The sequence below is a fragment of the Grus americana genome, chromosome 4, assembly GCF_028858705.1.
Source record: "Grus americana isolate bGruAme1 chromosome 4, bGruAme1.mat, whole genome shotgun sequence".
In the NCBI taxonomy this organism is placed as follows: domain Eukaryota; kingdom Metazoa; phylum Chordata; class Aves; order Gruiformes; family Gruidae; genus Grus; species Grus americana.
The window spans coordinates 68,324,451-68,344,742 of record NC_072855.1 but is presented as its reverse complement, the minus strand read 5'-3'; the positions used below and the strand labels follow the sequence as shown (position 1 = coordinate 68,344,742).

Below are 20,292 nucleotides of genomic sequence, written 5' to 3'. Positions count from 1 at the left end.
ACTATAAGTTAATTAACTGTCCCTTCAGTCAGACATGCTGCATTACTAGTTGCTGTAATTCTTTGTTATTTTGGTAGCAAATATGATCATCTATCACCTATATATTAAAAAAGACAATTTTGGTTTCAGGTTGTTTAATATGAAAATTTCTGAAGCCTTATCTATCTCTTGCTAGCGTGTCATCAATTTGTTGGCCCAAACAGAAAAACTTTCATTAATGCAACTGATTTCCTTGACACCCAGCAGCTATAACTGCTCCTTAAAATTAATTCAGCAGCTGGCAAGTCAAGCAACATCTTTAAACAGCACTGCAAAATTTTGGCCAGCCTAAGTATTCCCAAAGTCTGATAGGGAAAATGACTTTTCATTGGGACTGAGAAACAAAAAAAAAGGGTTTTACAGAGACAGTCACCAGATTTTGGGTATTTTGGGTCAGTGTTGGACAGAGAAAATCCTTGGAGGTCACACTGGTGGTGCCTTCCAGAATTACTCTCCATAGTAACTGAGACACCCTAAAATCTCAGGTACACCAGCTTTCCTAGATAAATAAAGCTTCCTTGACTAATGTACTGATAGCATCATTTCAGGGCACCTGCAGATTTATGTTGTAAATTCAGTTTTATTCCAGGAAAACACAGTGCTATAAACACAATACTCTCTCTTTTACTCCAGCTGTTTCTCCCAATGTCTGCCATCATTTAAGGCATGAGTAAATTAATGGTCGTTTTATTCACATCCATTCTGTGGTCTCCATCAGAAAGTCAGTGAGCTTAGCCAAGCTGTCCTTGTCACGCACAACTGGGACACAAATATCATGTTTTCTACCCCATAAATCCAGGTCTGATGTCTTTCACTTAACTTTTCCGCCCCATATATACACTGCAAATAAATAAGAGTGAATGCCAGATATCCCATTTTCATATTCACATACTCTAAATCAATGTGAGTGACATTTTTATGAGAAACTCACCTTCTGCTGACACTGGTTCTGTTTTTCTGGAATGCACCATGACAGAAGCTGCTTTGGACAGATCTGTTCCAGTCCTCCAGACACGAATCTCCACATAACCCGCACTTTCATCCACTCGATATTCAGTGTTGCCAAAGTACAAAGCAGGTTCTAAATATACAGAGAAGTGCATATATTTTTGAAAGAGCCTCTTTTGGCCTGCTCTTGTGCATGTGTATATTTAGTGATTAAACTCTCCAGTCTGACTTTTAGTGCTCAAACTCTGCAGTATGACTTTTAATAAAAAAACACCCCCAAACCCCCCACAACATTACCAATTTCCCCTGCAAATCCCAGTAAAATCTACTGCTCACTTACATGAACATTATTATGCACCTGTCTACCACTTATTGTAAGGGGGTTTTTTTATCCTTTAAAAAACAAACTACACACTCCATGAATTATGTAAATAAAGTGTTATATCTCTGTGTTTTTGATCTTATCTGCAGCTGACAGAGATCTTCCACAGCCAGCTGTTTAGCTTACTGGCTGTTTACCTTACCATCCAAAGTAAAATGGCCATTTCAAAGATTGTGACTATGTAGTGTAACACAGACATAAGACATGGGATTGTTCTTCCATTATTGTTAAGTAAACCAAGGCAGATTTTTTTTTTAAATTTACTATTAAAGTAAATATATACCCAAATATACCTTCCCCCCTCCCTGAAAGATAAAGGCAGTTTGCAGGATTTCACAAGTTCAGACTTTTTAACAAACCTTTTTAATTCTTTTCAAAGCATACATTTGACATGGACGTGGCAGATTGAAGGGTTACAAGCTGTTGTTTTCTTCAGTGTGGTAAACTAACTTTAGTTATTCATAGGGAATACAAAAAGTTGCACAATCCAGGTCATGGAAAAGGTCACTATTAAATTGGGTTTAAGCAGACTCTGTTGTTTAGCATAAGAGATCAAACTTCACGAGACTGTCTCAGACTAGTGCCAATTTAGCCACCTTTCTGAATACCCATCAAGAAGAATGAAGAAGCACACAGTGGAGACATGTTATACCTGCTGCTTTTACTGACTAATGGATAGAGTCTGCTAAATTCAATACATGGCCTCCTTTACTTTTGTCACCTAAACAATAGTAGGCTTTATCTTGCTATCAGTATTAATAAAGCCTGACACATTTTGTCCGTGTTGCATATTATTACTAATCTATACTAACACAATGTAGAGAATCTCTCCAATACCACAGCAACATTATTTTAGCACAATAGCCAGTATCTTCTTTAGTAGAACTGCCAAAGCTGAAGTTGCACAAAAGCCTTGCACTCATCTAATACTCTGCATTTCTGCTGTACCTCTTGGGGAAATTCAAAGAACTCTGAAAAGCTTTAGAAGTCATGATTGTTGTCTTCTATAGCTGGGGAAATGGAAGCTTAGACTAAAACACCATGGTCCATAAAGAGTTTTTAATTTTTGGCTACCTGGTGTTTTCCAGAGCTCAGTTTATTACTGAGCTTAAAGCCAGTTTTACAAAAGGGACAGACAATTTCCAGTGACTCAATGTGGCAAGCACAACATAGAAAAATGCACAGGCTTTTCTATACAATGTGAAGCAACTCAATAATAAAAGTGCCTCATCCTAATAATAATTTTTTACATTCTGGATCTCACCTTCCCAAACCTAAATAAATGTTCTTTTGCAAACAGGGGAGAATATCTAGCTAAGTTCTCCTCTCAACAGGGACAGACAGCACTGCTCAGCTAATTGAGAATTTTGTATTTGCCTACAAGCACTATCTGCTTCCTCCATGTATACATAAACACATCAGAACACCATCTGGCCCATACCTATATAAACGCTGCCACTCCAGCTTGCAGGCACCTTTGGATACTTACTGTAATTTTCCTGAGCCACTGAACTGTGAACCTTTGCATTACTTTACCATCAGAGCAAACCCTGATAATCACAAAGACTTGCTGCAGAAGCAGATGAGATCTTCAGCACACAGTACTAAGGAAGGTACAAGTGTTCCAAGCAGGATTGCATTAACATCTATTTTCAACCTTTTGACAGATTACCTTTAAACAGGCTGAAAAAATTCTTTCCTTAGTCGGCCCAGCACGATGTCTGACAAAGCAATGCTTTTGTATGCAAAACTCGAGAGAAAGGTTAGAGAATGAAATCAGACACTTGATGATGGGTTAAATAGTTTAACAAAAACCAAAGCCCTTTGAAAACGTGTTTTTTTGAGGGACAGATCAACTCATCAGGACTTCAGGACTTACTTCTAGCTAAAAATTGCAGCCTTTGGGGGATTCAAGGTGCTGGCTTTGTTCTTGAAAAATTAATTTTCAGTTCTTGAAGTATTTTTGTGTTTTACGAAAAAGGGTATCATGACTGAAAGTCAAACTGAATGTCTCATGTCAATTAAATACTTCAAGCTGTTTTCAAAGAAAGTTTTGCTTTGCCTAAAGGAGTACCCCAACACAAATTTTTCTCCCCACCTTCCTCCCACCCCTCCAACCAGCAGTTTTAATGACAAATTATTTGCCAGTTTTGGCATTTTTCCCCCTGCCGTGACAGGTAAGAGTTTGAAGATGATCACATTCCCTTCCCACTGGCTATGCATTTTTTACTATTGAAGTCTTTCCCACACATTGAGGAGAAGAGTAGGAGTTCAAATATCCAAACTTACGTGCACCTTTTTGTCACACCTAATGGATTATCAGGTGACTAATGATGCCTTGTAAGATGTTACAGTTCTGCTTAACCAACTTGTGTAAAGCACAGAAAGAGTAACTCTGCCCAAGGCAATGGCAACACTCCAAGTTGTATCTTTGTCACTGCGACCAGGATTTCTGCCTACTTCAACTGAGTGGGCAGAAAAATCATTGGGGTCTCCCACCAAGAGTGGAAAAATAATTTGGAAAAATACAACTTACAAAAACTGTTAGAATTTTGGCCACATTTTATGAAGATGATCAATGCAAAGTATTTACTCTGGCAAGAGTAATCAAGAATCTTTGTAATTAAAAGAAAATTATTATTTCTATTGTTAATTTTTTTAAAAAAATATTTGTAATACAACAGCGTCTATTCTTTCCCATTCCTTCCTCCCATCTGAAAGAACTGTCCAAGATTCTAGATTTAGTTTAAAACCTAGACTGGTTAATTTTCTCTATTTATATAGGAATCTGCTTTTCAGATATCAAAAGTCTATTCAATTTCCCTTAGGCACAGCTTAAGTACAGGCTGTAAATTCTTTAGAAGTTTTAAGAGATCAGGCAGTTGAGCTTATTGCAGTTCATGTTAACTGTCTTGGACTGGCCTTAAAATACCAGCCTCCTTAATTGGGAGAGTAAGTTCCCCCCCGCCCCCCCTTGAATGTGCATACTGTGTCTACAACTATATGGACTGTAACATTGTAACTTCAGATGTCAGTGCTGCTTCTTTTGAGAACATGTTTTTTGTTTTGAAATATAGCTTAAGGAAATGCAATAATCAGTCATATTATTCTTACTACAGTCATCTCTCCCATTTCTATTATACTCATTGTAATCTGTCATCTTAAATTGTGCTAAGCTTCTTATAATTCCCCTGCTGAGAGAACTTGAAATCCTTGCTGCAATAATCCAAAGTTTCTCAGTCTTATTGTGTTATCAATGAAAAATACTGAGCAAGCAAATACTTTTCTTCATTTCCAACATAAGCAGATAAAAATAAGATTTTTAAAAAGTATCTCTATAATTATTTTTTTTAATCTTTCAGATTAACATGTTTCCCATATAAATATAGTACAACAAGAAAGATTTGTTCCTTGGAGACTATGACCAGTGAAATATTCAACAGCGTTTTCTCTGTCGTCAGAGTTTCTGAATGTCCAATCTAGATGCACCTACTCTCCCCGAAATAGTAGGGATAATAAACATCAGTCAATGGGCTATTAAACGTACGGGCCCAGTCCTCAAGGAAGATGACACTTGTGACTCAATTACTACAGCAAATTAATCACTTGTCTCTGATACACAATCCATTCTTATTACGGAGCCCAAAGATAACCTCAGCATTCTTTAAATTCTACCAAGAGAATGTATTTTAAAGACACATACCTTATTTAGGATTTCAAAAGCTGATCACCAATTTAAAAAAATAGGAAAAAAGAAAAGCAGTTTTAGAAGCAGATGTCATTCGTGTATTTATACTCTTCTCTCTTTTTTAGGACAATCAGTGAAGAAATCATTACATTAATTACTGAACATTTAACTAAGAAAGCAGAACAGCATCTGAGCTAATTGGTAATCTTTGGTAAACAATAGCGATTTCAATCATGAAATGCCATAAACCTTTAATTTAAAATCAATTTTCCTTCATAAAATAATAGCTCTAGGTGTTAGTTTGGCCTGGAAAATAAGTCAATTTTCTTTTTTCTAAAGCTGTGGTCCTGAAACCCGTTCTACCCGTGATGCCACTTAACCACACAAGCAAAGAGATAATGTGGATTTCCGCTTGCTTAGAAAAATCACAAGCTGTTTGCACCTATTTCTTCAAAGCCCTTTACTGAACAAGCGGACCCTTTGTTCAGCTAGACAGGGACAGTGTGCTCCCAGGCGCCCACATTACAGGAAAATGATACACTACTCAGAGCTTACTGGTTTAGGATCAAGGGTCTGCTACAAAACCTGCATTGTTCTCTGGCTTGGAGAGACCCTAGATCAAAGGACAGGCATTATGTCTTGACTATTAACTTGGTGTTTCTTTTTCTTTTTAATTCTTGAACTAACACTTTCCTTTATTTAAATGTTATGATGCTATGAGAATGTGGAATAATAATTAGTTTCAGAGATATTTAAGTTTTAAACTTTTTCACGCACTAAGCCATATGAAACTGGTGACTCTGAAGACTTTTGAGACCTACTAATGAGTTATTTCTCGTTTTTCTGTGCATGTAACATGACTCCGTGAGGAGCTATGGATCTTCACTTGAAGCAGTTTGTGGCGGGCCTCTCCTTATGACATTGACAACAAAATTTTAGAACTCTCGTCTTTATAAAGTCTATTTTCTCTTTAAGGAATCCCTGGGCATATACCTCTCAAACCATACTTCAAGCTTTGATCAATGCCTTCATATAACAAACTGTATCACACCTGAGTAGACATGGTGGAAATTTGAATCCTTCAGGTGTTAAATAGGGATAAGTTTCTACAGTTGCAATCTGAGAGATGAAAACAAGCCTGTGTACAGAACCAATACTGGATATTTTCATGCATTTCAGAGAAAAAAGTCACTGTAATGTGTGCTTTATTTTCCAGTATAAGGTCATTATACAGAATCACTTATTTAAAAATGCAACAAAATAGGACCCTTCAGAGAGGGAGACCTGAGTGGAATATATGTAAGAAAACTCAAACCCTGAAACAATAAACCCAAGAAACTGCTTTCTCCTGCATCCTCACACACACAGCACTGTGGATACCAGTTGTCTCACAAGTTTTATGAAGCTCTCATGAGACCTCTCAACAGAACAGCCAGCAAGACAAAAATAATTTCCATTCCTACCGGTGCTCTGCTATCAGACTTTCAAAATGGGAACAGTGACTAAAGAGAATTTAATAATGTTTGAATGCCTAGTATTTATCTCACCTGATGGTGACATTATCTTTATCAATAGAATGTTTCTTCTGAAATACGTACATACATACTTTGTGAACCACTCTGTATAAATATTTAAACAGCAGCAATTCCACTAACAGAAACTCTGACAACATATTTGCTTTCCTTGATGACACTTTAAATGGCTTTCCTTCTTACTGTAAAGCTTAATGCGAGTAAAAACATTTCAGATCACTTAATATAACTAATTCTTCAACTTTCACTGACATGGGGCAGCACTGAAATGATTGACATTAAAGTTGTTGCATTTACATACAGCTTGCTTTGGCCTAAGAAACTCAAGCCTTCTCTCTCCAAAATTTCTTCTTTTTTTAAAATCGTTGACAAGAAATATATTTGTTACTCCAAATCTTACTAATGTTAAACAATACCAATACTAATACCAAGCAATAACCAGCTTTCTTTGAATTTGATCATTGTGAGATGAGGAATGTTATGAATAAAATTAGCACAAGGTATTTGCTTTTATATGTATGACAGGAAGTGTTCACAGAGTCTCATCATGGGTGAACAAAAGAGCAAAGTAATTGTTCCCAAATTACTTTTATTTAGAAAAAGCGTGAGGAGTATTTCCCGCATTACTTGCTATAGCAAGGAACACATTCATACTGCATATATCTGTATGTGGTCACAGTTGCACATTTCTCTACACTGTCAAAGGCCTGATCTTGCTATCAACAAAGCCTCCATTGGCTGCACTGACAGTTTAACACCTCTGCAGGTATTTAAGCACTTATGATGTAATTATTCAAGCTTATCTGCTATATTGCCCTGTACTCAATCTCAGCTGTATTTTTACCATCTGTACTTACAAATAAAGAGGTTCAGACCTCAGAGCTTGCCATTATACATGAAGGACTATGCCTAGTACTTTGCTGCAAGGTTACCTACTTTTTATTTGAACTGTTAAGCAGTTCATAAAACTGTAACATTCTGGAAGTGGTGCCAATATTATGGACATTTCTGTAAAAATTTGCAATATAAAAAAAAGCCCAATAAATGCAAAAAATGTTCCAGGTTCATTTATATTAAAGCTAATCATGGCCTGAATCAACATTAATTTATGCTGTGTATGGTCACGTATCAATACAAGTAGTTTTGGAACACTATCAGCTCTTAATAATAAAATTTTGCATTTTCCTTTTATTTTTCTAGGGCTGGCTAACACAAGATTATTACTATCACTTAATGCTGCAAATAATTCTATTAACATATATTTTAAAGTCTTCGTCTCTCAATTTCTTTCATTTTCTCATCGTAGGGTTCTCCAGTCTTTGTTGTTAGAGGCATCACAGCACACTTCATCATGACCAACTTGACCAAAGGATTGTGCGAATACAGCAGTCGCATCCCATATCAAGGCTGCACTCAGCTTTTTTCCAGTTGGGAAAAAAGCTTACTATTGCCTTATTCCTTTGATGAGTCTAACAATCATTCCAAGTTTGGTCTGCGTACTTCAGCTATTAGTATACTGAACTTTACAATGTGAAATTTTATCTGTTTAAACAACCCATTTTTCCCAGTATTAACAAAAAACCCCACAGCATTCATCTTTCAGACACAAGCAGGCATATGGCTATGAAACCTTCTTTTTCACTTTAATGGACTGTAGGACTATCTGCTGTAGGAGTGGTAAATATATGTACTTAGCCACTGTGTATACACTTACAGTACTGTATAAGTATTAGAAACTTTTGGTGGATGAAGGTATCGCTCTGCAGAAAAACACAACTGATGAAACTACACTCTTTGAAGCTCACATTTTACACATGAGAAAGAAGGTTGTCCAGTTTCTTATCAATCAATTCAATGCCAGCAGTCTACTTCCAGGTCAGATCAAAAATACAGTGGCAGCCTGTTTCCTGTCTGTTTATTCAAAATGGAAAAAGTCTTACAAAGGCATGTATTCTTAAGAGACTTTTCATTTCAGAGCACGCTGTTTAAAAAATGAACTTAAGCCCTGGCTATCTTTCCATATGGCATGGGCTGAGTTCAGAATTACTCTGAATTTATCTGGTGCTAGGTTGTTAAGTATTTTGCCAGCTGGTACTCTTAGAAAGAAAGCTTTGTAACAAAGAAAGAAAGAAAGTGAATATATGATAGCCTATCAAAGTTGTACTGAAAATTAGAAGTATGATAATTGTCTGACAATTAATATAAAATAACTATCTATATAGTAATTTAGCTTTATATATATAAAATAATTTGCTATTAAAAACAGTATAGAAAGTAGTTTTGATCTGCTGATAATAAATAATTTTGTTTTCCATGAAAATAAAAATATGGTCATTGAGTCTAGTAAAGAAAACTACTCTTTCCTTGCTGCAATGGCTTAATTCTGCATTATTTTCCCTTCCTATTCCCACAAATCTCATCCAGCTAAAGACCATGATACTCTTATTAATGTCATTATTATGGCAAATTCACTTCTGATGTAAATTCTTTGGCCTCAGAGAAATTACACTCATGATTATTTTGGCCCATTTACATTCCATTTGAGAAAACATTTTTCCTCTCATCAATTTGACTGTGTCTGTTTTGGCTAGTTGACTTCTGCAGGACATACAAAAGGGTAGAAATAAACAGCAGCTAGTAGAAATATTCTCCTTGATCTTTAGCGTCATATAACAGAGTGAAAATTACTTTTTTATTACAGGACACAGAAATCAGCCCCCAAATTCTCATTATTTATGAAATTAATCAAAAGCTCCAAATAATCAGCTCAGTATAGCTTAAATACCAAACCTGACCACTATTGTATAACATATATTTGTCTAATCACAGTAGAAAACTCCTGCCTACTTTAGCACAATTACATGCACAAGATTGGATCAGCAAGAAAGATTTAGACAGGGACTAAAAGAACAAACAGAAGTATGACAGCGAAGTACATGGCTTTTCTTCTGTTTGTCTAATCGTATCAATTCTTGAATTGAATTCTGTGCCTCCAACTTTATAAAAAAGGAAGACTTGCATTTTTACCTTAAAGGTGCACTAATCTTGACACACTGGGAATTACTGTGCATGACAAATTAGCCTTTATTAACTATCTCTACTCTTTAGCTTTATCTGATAGTATACAAATGTTTTCATCTGTAATACTGTCACAAAACTAATCCTATACCTGTGTAAACTACTGTAATCACAGGCTCTGCTGCAGTAACAGTAAATCTAATCCTCACAGATCTACTTCAGAGTAATAAATCAGCCATCTAGTCCTATGCCAGTAAAGAAAATAAAATCCAATCCTCGACTCTTACTGCAATAACAAAACAGTGTAAGCTGTAGTGCATGATATATATTCACACTGTATCTTAAACATAGTTCAGGTGTGTTCTGCCAGCTTTGCTACTGAGTAAGCAAATCCTATACCCATGCTTTCAGCTGTTTAAAAAACAAAAACACAGTGGAAGAGATTATTTAATCAGTAAGACTTCCAAAGAGGAAAGTCCCAGCAAAACAAAATTGCTTCTTCATACTCACCATCATCTGTGTCAGCCAAGATTATTACTTTAGTGCTCGGGAATTCAGTGCCAATTTGGCCACCCACTGGCATGCTCAGAGAAATATTGAAGGTCTCATCTTCTTCATAGAGAGAGTCATCAATAATGATAATACAACAGATTTTCTCAGTCTCATCCTTATTAAAATGAACAACGCTGCTATGATCTTCAGGACGTGAGATGTAGTCAGAGTAAGACAAGACAGTGGATGGTACTGTGCCAGTAGCAGAACCTATGAGGAGAGACGGTAAAAATCAATTACAGGGACTCAGGACTTTAAAGAACTACAGCCCTTTGAATGAAACAAACACAGAAAAAGCATTTTATACTGGAACTGACTAATAAATGTCCTTTGGTAACAAGTTAAACACAAGAAATTCTTCCTATTTATAATTACAACTTCTCCAGTAGCAAAATGGCTCAGGGGGCTCTTATTATCACCCAGCACCCTCATGAAACCATTTCTGCTCCCAGTTCACTATTATTTCCAGTTATCCTTACTCAGCCTTTTTGTGGGGCTGCACTTCAACCAGGTGAGAGAAGTGAGTCAACTAATTAAAAAAACTCTCAAAAATATGCTTCAATACAAATTATGTAGAGCACAGCCCCATCAGCAGTTGAACAGTCACAATAAAAAGCAATTTTGTATGGGAAGAAGAAAAGAGTGCAAAAGCAGTTAGGAGAGGCAAGGAGCAAAACCCCCAGATAGGTTTTGCTGTTGAAAGATGAGGACGTGGAGCCACACCTAATTTAACAGCACACATGACTGACCACATTTCATAACATTTGCAGTGGAAAATGGCAAGATGTTTTCCCTTATCACTTCTACACACTATTTCATGGATCAGAATGTCTATGAAAGTCCTTAGGACTTTAGGATGAGGATTCTTCCTGAACAAATGAATGTGAATTTAAACTTCACATTTACCTCACTGTGTGATTCTTAGAAGGTGGGGAAAAAAATTCCTCCCTCTTACTTCTGCCACGTTTATTTGTGTGAAATACTTGTTAAAAAAAAAAAGGGCAAGGCTTATATGCAATATGAACCTAAGAACTGCTGTGGATTTGCACTACTTGCATCCTTGTTGCCAGTTGGGATGTTACTATTTGGTTGGGTGGACTGCTAGATGGGTGAAAACTGGCCAGATCACCAGGATCAAAAGATGGTGGTTAATAGTTTGTACTCCACCTGAAGGCCAGTTACAAGTGGAGTTCCTCAGTGGCCTGCCCTGGGTCCACACGGATTTTTCAGGGGACAAAAGCCTAAGCAACCCTATCCCACCTCACTGCTGCTCCTGCTTTGAGAAGCAGGCCTAACTGGAGACCTCTAAAGGTCCCTTCTAATCCACATAATTCTGAGTACATTCGGTGGCCTGATTTTCAGAGTAAGTACACACAACATGCATTACCTTCCTTTACCATGGACATGGGTTAGTAATGTGTCAGACACTTACTAAGCAGGCTAAGAAAGATGAAATGAGAGACAGTGTCATGTTTTCCATGCTTATCACATTTAAAACTTTGAGAAAAATTATTTTACTGCACCATTTTTATGAAAAAACACAGATCATGACAACAATTACAGCAATTGTGCATTTGGGTAAATGGTTGGCATTATTAAGGACAGACAGGTTGACAGCCTTAACAGGCTGTCCAGACAGGACAAAAAGGTTTAAGTAACTCTGTAAGATTTTCTGTGCCTCAATACACAACAAAAGAGGGAGAAATTCTGTTAAGCCCTTGTAAGTCACTGATGAAGGAACAAATGACCTCTGAATGCCTGACACACTGAAGATTCCTGCCACCCACTCAGGGTGACTCTTACAGGTAAGGGTTAAATAGAAACAAAAGATGTTAAAAGGATTTTCTGAACCAGAAGTTTAAATAAGTCACAGAACTGAAGATGAGTCCCAATTTTCCCTGCCCATGAAGCATACAGAATGCTGGTCTCTCAAGCTATGACAAGCAGATAGAAGACTTCTATATGAAAACCAGTTTTTTCAGTCAAAACTTTCATATTTCACTGCTTAGGATAAATACTAACCTCTATCTTAAGCCTGGTTTCATTTATAAATGCCCATTACCTTATCTTTATTAAATCTATTTTTGAATGCACATTTTAGTTTTGATTAAGAGTTATCTGATATATTTCACAATATCTGGTATTTTTACAGTATCTAATATTTTCTCTTCTCTGCCATCTTGCTTTTTCAGTTTATAGCAGGCTTATTTTGTAGTCAAGAACTATATTTGGAAAACTTGAGATTCAACTTGAGGAATCATATTATCAATTACTGGTCTGTATTAACTATAGTATTTGAGTCACTATCATCATGCTGAAAGTCAGCACACCACTACAAACTTATATTCAGGCATCTCTGAATATCTAGTGAAGACAGGATTGTAATCTGAACTTTATAGGTGGCTTCTAACCTAACCAACCCCCCAAACCTCTTTTTATTTTAGAAATGGTTTAGTTCTAAATCTACATCTCTGTGGTTCGTGACCAACTCCATACATTGCCTTCTTTGATAACACAGATTCACAAATGAGATAAAAAGCATTATTAAGACAGATCATTGCTTCATGCAGCCTTTTGCATCAGTTATGTTTAAACAAAAAGTGATACTCAATGCCTGTAGTCTGTCAATTTTCAAATACTAGTTCTTGCTGAATCAACTGAAGTCCTGACTCAGCTTCTTGCAGCTACATAGTCTAAAAGCAAAACACTGACAACAGGGAAACCCCCCAGTGGGGACCTCTGTTCCCCTTCAAGGTATATACAAAGGTGATCAGTCAGCTCTTCAGCAACAGGCGAGGTACAGGGCTTAAGACTAGAAGAATCATTTTTTCCCTCTAAACAAGAGGGAATAGAAGGAACAAGAATTTCCTCTTTAGCAGGGAAAGCTGCAGGGAAAAAAAATGGTCCCTCCTCAAATAAAGCTATACATATATGTAAACATATATATACACACATACATGTATACATATACACATACATGTGCATACACACACGTATTCTTACATTTGGGGCTTTAAAACACTCTATAAGCAGAGAAGCTACTGAAGTTACTGGCAATACTTGCTTACTAACAACAACTGCGTTTGCTCTCTTACTTACCTAAACGTGATTATTGAGCTGATTAACCTGTTACCTAGCTAGATAACATACCTTGGTGTGTAGAACAAGTGACCATCAGCTCTTGACTGACATCTCCAGATCTTCTAACAGGAATCAGTAGTTCACCTATGTCTTCCTCTACTCTATATTCCAGCTGAGGAATATACACTGTAGATACTGAAGAAAAACATGATTAGAGAAGCGGGGGGACCAAGGCTGAACACAAGTATGACATTACATACAGAGTATGAATTTAGCCAGGAAAGAGATTTAATAAGAAATACAAATTCCTTGTTCAGCTAGGTGAAGCTTTAAGAGAAGGCTGAACCACAACAGAGCAAAGAGGTATACAGATACTCAACGAACCTGCAAGTGAACAATACTGCACCTAATCGCAAATTCTCGGGGAACAAAAAGTGATACATACCATCACCAGGATCCACAATTTCAACCGTTGCTATTGCTGGAATCTCAAGAGCAGCCATAACTGGATCAGACAGAACAATCTGGAATATTTCAGATGTCTCATATTCATTGTCTGCAAATATCTTCACTTGCCAGGTAGCAGATGCCTGTCCGGGATTGAACTGGACTTGTTTCTGAGGTTTCCCCTTGAAGTCTTTATCCTTTACTGCTGTGCCATCTCTGGTTCCAATACCTGCATAAAAAAATTGGAGGAATTGTTCTCCATGTATTTTAATATTTTAATAAAATTAAAACAACAACCACATAAAATAGTTTTAAAATGCTAATCGGGCAATTACTGACCTTCAGAAAAAAATAAGGATGGTTATATCACACTTTCTCTAATATTGCTGCGTAGCTCATGAAAAAATAGATAATAAGAGTAGGGTCCTGCAAACATTTGTGTGCAGAAAGAATTGTATTAGCAAGAAAAATTCCATTGACTTCACCTGCTGGGCACTTAAAACCTATCCAGCCATGAAAATTACTGAGGCATGAGGTTATTTATCAAATATGACTGAACATAACTGTTCAACAGGGCCAATTTTTCATCTATATAAAAATTTGTGGGAAAAGTTTTCCAGTTATGCCTTCAGAAAAGATGTATCAGTCTGTTAAGAAATTTATGTTAATTAAGGTGTTCAAGGCTTCATTGAAAGTATAGTTTAGTCACCCACATAAAAAAGCAAACCAAATCAAAACACAACCCCACCACTCAGCTCTTTCAAAGAGAAATTAATCATTACGTTTAATACTTTGTGCTTACAGTTTCTATTACTGCTCTGTATCTGTGCTGTACTTACACACATTTAAGATCTGTGAAGTACTTTTACCACTTTCACCTGTACACTAAATAATCCCTAAAGACTTTTGCACTTGTCCAAGTCTTGCTTCTGCAGATGCTCTCCTAGCTAGGTGAGTAAATAACTAGACATTTGATGTGGAATTGCAACTCTGTGTGACAGAACAATGTTCTTAGGATTTACTGGGTCCACCAGACTATACAAATTTGGTGCTTCTCTCCCACCCCCATTTTTTCTTCCTTGTGTAACTCTAAACTGCAACACTTAGTTAGATATCCATCCTCTCTGCTGGGGTGTTATCCAAGCAGAATCTTTTCACTGTATAGGTTTAAAAGACTACACATTCTCATCTTCATAAAAATCACAGAGGGTAGTTACACAGAGATGAATTAATTTAGTTCAAAGTAAAGCAGCAGATGAGGATTTAACTCAAAGCAGGTTTTGTTTGCTACTCACATCGGATGGCTTTTGCTGCAACAAGAGAAAAGGATGGTAAACCATGCACGTTTTGAAAGAGCAAAAACAGTATCCAGAAACATGAACATGCGTTATTGGAAACCCACATGCAGGTTGCTACAACTGAAGTAAGGATTCATTCAGCTTTTACTACTTAATGCAGCACAAACACTACATGGTTTTTTTAAATTATTTTTAAGTGAGACTGTACCATACATAAAAATATATCATAGGAAGGCACTCAAGAGAAGATTTTTAAATACAAAGAGTTGTTACACACTTCTAAGCCTGCGTATTTTTACAGCTAGGTTTCTTGTTTGTTTTAATCAAAGGTGCACACCTACTGGCAGAATCCAACTGCGGATGTAATGAAGCGAAGATCTGTAACTCACCATAGGGTTTTGAAATTCATTACTGCCTTTGGATTTCAATCCAGCATTAGTTCAAATATATGAGCATCTTTTTATTAAGGTTCAAAACCAGCAATTACAAGTCACTTTACCTCCCCAGTTGAGAATGATTAATCCCTCTCACATCAATGGCCTATGTGTTTGTGGGAGAACCTGATGGCTAGCGAAGAGCTTCTGAAGGCTGTGAAGTATGAAATCATTCCTAAATTGTTTAATTCCTAAATCATTCCTAAATTCCCACAGTTTTTCTATTCTACAACTGCTTAGGTTTTTGAATGACTGATTTAATTAATACTCAGATAATAGCCCGATATATTTGTGTTGTACAAAGCAAATATTGCCACGCATGGGATCAAATGATAAAAAGCCTAAAACTTTAAACCTTTTTTTCTTTTTGTTTGTTTTTAAATCAGGGAGAAAAAGACCTTTCTGCTGAGCGCTCGAGTCGCTCCATTGGTGCGAAGATTTCTATGATTCCTATTTACTTTGCAGAGCTGTCATGACTGGGTACTCTGCTATCCCATGAGAGCACACTTGTAACGTCAGTGTGCTCTATACCAGCCACCTCAGCTAGCAGATGACCCTTTGAGAATTTCTGGTAGCTTTTGGATTTTCTCATAGCAAAAAGGCCAGCATAATGCTGCCCTTGTAAAGCAAGGAGTTGTAACTAACTTCACAATTTGGTTCTGCAACAGAGACCAGCTACTTCAAAAACTTGTTTACTTATAGCTAAAGTTAATGCGTTACAAAATGTATTCTCCTGCCCAAAATAAATAGAGTATCCCAATTTCTGTTTTGTTGTTTGGAAAGTGACTTCAGGAAAAAGACACCGGGCAAACAGCAGAAGTTCATTTTATTGATCTGTTCTTACATCTACTAATATACATACTCACTTAGATTTCAGCAGTGGAATAATGAAACACATAGCCACGTCTGAGCGATAAAAATCTATACCATTGTTGTTCTCATTATTTGACATTTATTATGTAAACAGAGGAACAAGCAACTATGGAACAGCTCCTTAACAGCTGCCTTTTCTGGTGCAAGAAGCTTCAAACATTATTTACTTACTGATAAAAGAGGTTTCTCGCAGATAGCCTCTGCGTCTGATGGTCACCTCTAGAAATTTGGAGTTCTCATCTACAATGTAGTTCTCCTTCTCCAGTGAAATCCAAGCCCAGTTCAGTCGAAATGGTTGGCTCTTTAACATGTTCCCCCCTGTGCCACAGAAAAAATGTCCTTAATACTACATATAGTTTGCAAAACACAACTAGAATTCCCTAAGGTCATTGCTTAAGTATATTTATATCACCTCAGGACAAAGCCAGCCTGCTTCTTCACCTGCAGATATAAGGGACGGAGATGCATCACGTGAACCACAATGGCCCACTCTCCCAGACCTTCCAGGGTTGACCGGCACACATCTTCCAAGAGGCTGGAGCTAGTTCAGGGGTCACAGCCTGTGTCTTAGCACACCAGCTACCTAATTAAGCTACCTATTAACTCTCAAAGATTACTTTTGCAAAGATTATTTCTGTCAGGAGTGGGATTAAGCTGTGAAAATAACTCTTTGGGAGGCTTTAGGTAGGTCACATTGTAGTCTCATATTACTGACTCTTCTTAACAATGCTAGTATGTGCCTATCAACACCAAACATGAGTACAAGCTGAATTCAGCATCTCCTAGTAAATGCAGGCAACATGTAGTATCACGTAAGGAAGATATCCTACCATGAATTACATATTGGTTGACTGTGCAAAAATATTTGGAAATTGTGACTCAGCTTCTATTCTTTGCTTTCAGGAAAATAATTTATTAAAAACAGTCATTATTTTGTATTACACAAAGGAAAACTGGAAAAAATTCAAATTATGAATGTAATGCTATTTAAAATATACAAAGCCAACAAAAATGATGTTGTAATTTCCTTCTGTTTTGGAAAATTACTCTTTAGAAGTATTCTGTAATATTCTTATATGATGTGGCAAATCCCTTGTTTCCACACAAAGGTAATCAAATAACAACTGATCTTGAAGTCATAAGCTTCCAGCTCATTAACTATTTTTTTTAGCAAAATTAGGCCTTATACTGCATGCAGTATGCTTTGTAGTACGAGATTATAACATCTAATTTCAGAAAGTTTTCATTGCTTATAGATATTGACAAGGTATATAGACAAGATAAGAATAGATAAGAAAAAAGTTGCCCACATCAAGAACTAGTAAGACTCTGTCTTCCACTTGTCTGATGATTTTCCACATAACGAACAGAAATTTGCAAAAAAGAGTATTTCAGATATTTAAGAAGCCTCTACTTTCCGAAACAGACAATTTAATAAAATAGAAAATTGTATCCTGCCAGCATTTTGGGGTTTGGGTTTTGGTTTTGTTTTGGTTTTTTTTTGTTTTGTTTGGTTTTTTTTGTTAAAAATGTTGGTTAACATTTTTCTTGTAAAATAAAAATCACATTTTGTTCTATAATTACGTACTTGTGCTACAGAAGGGTGACAACATGAGATCAACTGACTAATTCAGCACTGGATAAAATAAGCACTGAAACTTTTGGATTAAAGGACCTAATTCTCTACTACTGCCCAGTTGACATCTAATCAAAATCGCCACATAATTCTCATTCGCTTTAACATTGCAAATTCTTATACTAGCTATCTCTATGGGAGTTGCCTCAGGCTCTCAAAAAGTGCAGGGCAAAGTCCAGCACAGGATTCTCCTGCTAACTGGAAGCAACTCTAGATTATACATTGTGAGTAACTTCAGTAATTAGTGAGGTTACAGCTGCGTAAAACCTATGAGCCTGGAATCAATTTCAAGATGTTTTAAGTAGTTACAACTTGGAATTAATTGTGCCTTTGAACAAAAAATGCAAGTCATTCAGCAACGCTGTAGAAAAGCATTGAAGAAAACAGATTTCTGAAAAATCTCCTCAGTTGCAAGCTGAAACCTAAACTTATTTACCAACTGGAATATTTAAAATAACCTCTATTCAGCTGTTTGGCTGCTGCTTTGGCTGGCACTCTATTGCTGCGTGCAGGCTGGAAAAAGACCTCTGAAAGCATAATTCACATGTGCTTCTTGGTGACTACTCCCTTATAGAAAATAGAAAGGCTTCTTTTTTCCCTAGAAACATCACAACGAATGACGCTATTTCTGCTGACAAAAAAAATGCTTTTCAGCATGATTATTCTATTTCTGCTAGACATCTTTCCTGGTGGCTGTTTCACAGCCTTCAGCTCCTGACAGACTTCAGTGGTTTAGGTTTGGGGTTTTTTCCCCCCATTTTTTACAAATAAGAATGAACACAGTGTGCTCCAAATTAACAAAGACTTATCAGGTTAGAAATGAAGGACTGTAAACAAAGGAAAACTCTGAGTTAAGGCTAGATTGAAACCAAAACCAACCAAAAGGCTTACAACATGAAAAAAAACTTTAATTCAATAATGAATTCATGATAAACCAGCCCATTTCCTACTAGTCAACAACTGCAGTCAAAAGCTAGTTCTCAATTGTGAAACTACTGCCGAACTGCTATATAGATCTATACAGAGCTAAAACCCAGATGTGATGAGATCACCTGCACAATTGTTTCCAGACACAAGTACCAACATCTCTGTCATCCATTTGCACAGCCCTCCTACGCACAGGAAACACATTCAGCCTCCTCCTCCTCCTCCATACATATAAAACACTTATATGTAAAGCTAAATACACTATTCTATGTGGCTGTTTAGTGAAGACATATTCATCGTTCTTCAGGCATTCTACAGATATTTTCTTTTGGAAATGTGTGCTCCTACTGCCAGAGCGGGAATGGTTTTAGGAAGGTTAATCTGCAATATAACAATCCCCAGACTATTTAGTCACGACATAATGTTGCTGAAAACCTAAAGTAAAACACCTCCCAAACTGCCATCCTTAGTGTGCAGTACATGCAAAAAAACATACTCTTGGGAAACTGTGAGGGGAAAAAAAACGTGTATTGCATATGGTCACCTATAGCATTGGCAACCTCAGCACAGTGTGTATCACAGGATATGATGACTGATCACTGGAGCTGATGACACAAAGCAGCCACCATGAATTGTTAGAAAATGTCTTTTGCTTTCATCATCACTAGGAAAGACCAGAGAGCAAGACAGCTAAAGATGCACATCACTTTTCAGTGGTATGTATAGCACACCCAACTGAACTCAGTATCTGGATTTTTGTGAACTCTTGCATTAAACAAACTGATCCCAAAAGCAGACCCCAAACACTCTGTAAGCTTAAAGTAGGCTCAAAGTAGACTCATATAATTTCCTATTACTAGCAAAATACCCATTCATACTCCTGGACATTTTTTTCCCCTTTCCAGACAGACATCTCATTTGGTAGGGGCACTTCCAACAGCAGGTTCCCAACCTTGGGCTGCTTAAGTTCAGTGAAAATCAGGATAGCTGAGGAACTCGCACTATACACAATACTAACGCAAGGTTCAATACTCACAACTTTTTCAACCATTCCGTATTTCAGAACTAGGAAAAGGCTAGAGCAGGAAGTGCTTAAATCTTTATCGTAATATATCTTCTGTACTTTTTAAGAGATAATAGTGTAGGATATGGAATCTGTTCTTTATGTTGAGGAGTTAGTACTTCTGCTTTAAAAATAACAAACAGGAGAATTTTATTCTGTAAAGTGTGTTCCAAATATATACTTAAATATTTGTTTTCTAAGTAACACACAAATTGATTAGGTTATTTGCACATACATCAGAAGTTGTAAAATCTTGCAGTTTCCCATTTTGCCATTTTTAGGAAGAATATATCTGCAAGGGCAATTGCTGAAAAAATTAAGCATTCATATTAAGTTTTTTACATTTGTATTTTTCAGAGAAACAGAGAACCCTG

At 36.7% G+C, this 20,292-nt stretch overlaps 1 protein-coding gene across 1 annotated transcript in view; it reads right to left on the bottom strand.

Moving 5' to 3' along the window:
- Window positions 1-20,292, bottom strand: part of FREM3 (FRAS1 related extracellular matrix 3) — a 71,738-nt gene that overhangs the window by 21,091 nt on the left and 30,355 nt on the right. Inside the window, exons 3-7 of the mRNA XM_054825299.1 lie at window positions 16,464-16,610; window positions 13,686-13,916; window positions 13,310-13,435; window positions 10,118-10,369; window positions 971-1,120 (exon numbers count right to left, since the gene is read on the bottom strand). Coding sequence (XP_054681274.1) covers window positions 971-1,120; window positions 10,118-10,369; window positions 13,310-13,435; window positions 13,686-13,916; window positions 16,464-16,610 — 906 coding nt within the window. The remainder of the gene's footprint in view (window positions 1-970; window positions 1,121-10,117; window positions 10,370-13,309; window positions 13,436-13,685; window positions 13,917-16,463; window positions 16,611-20,292) is intronic.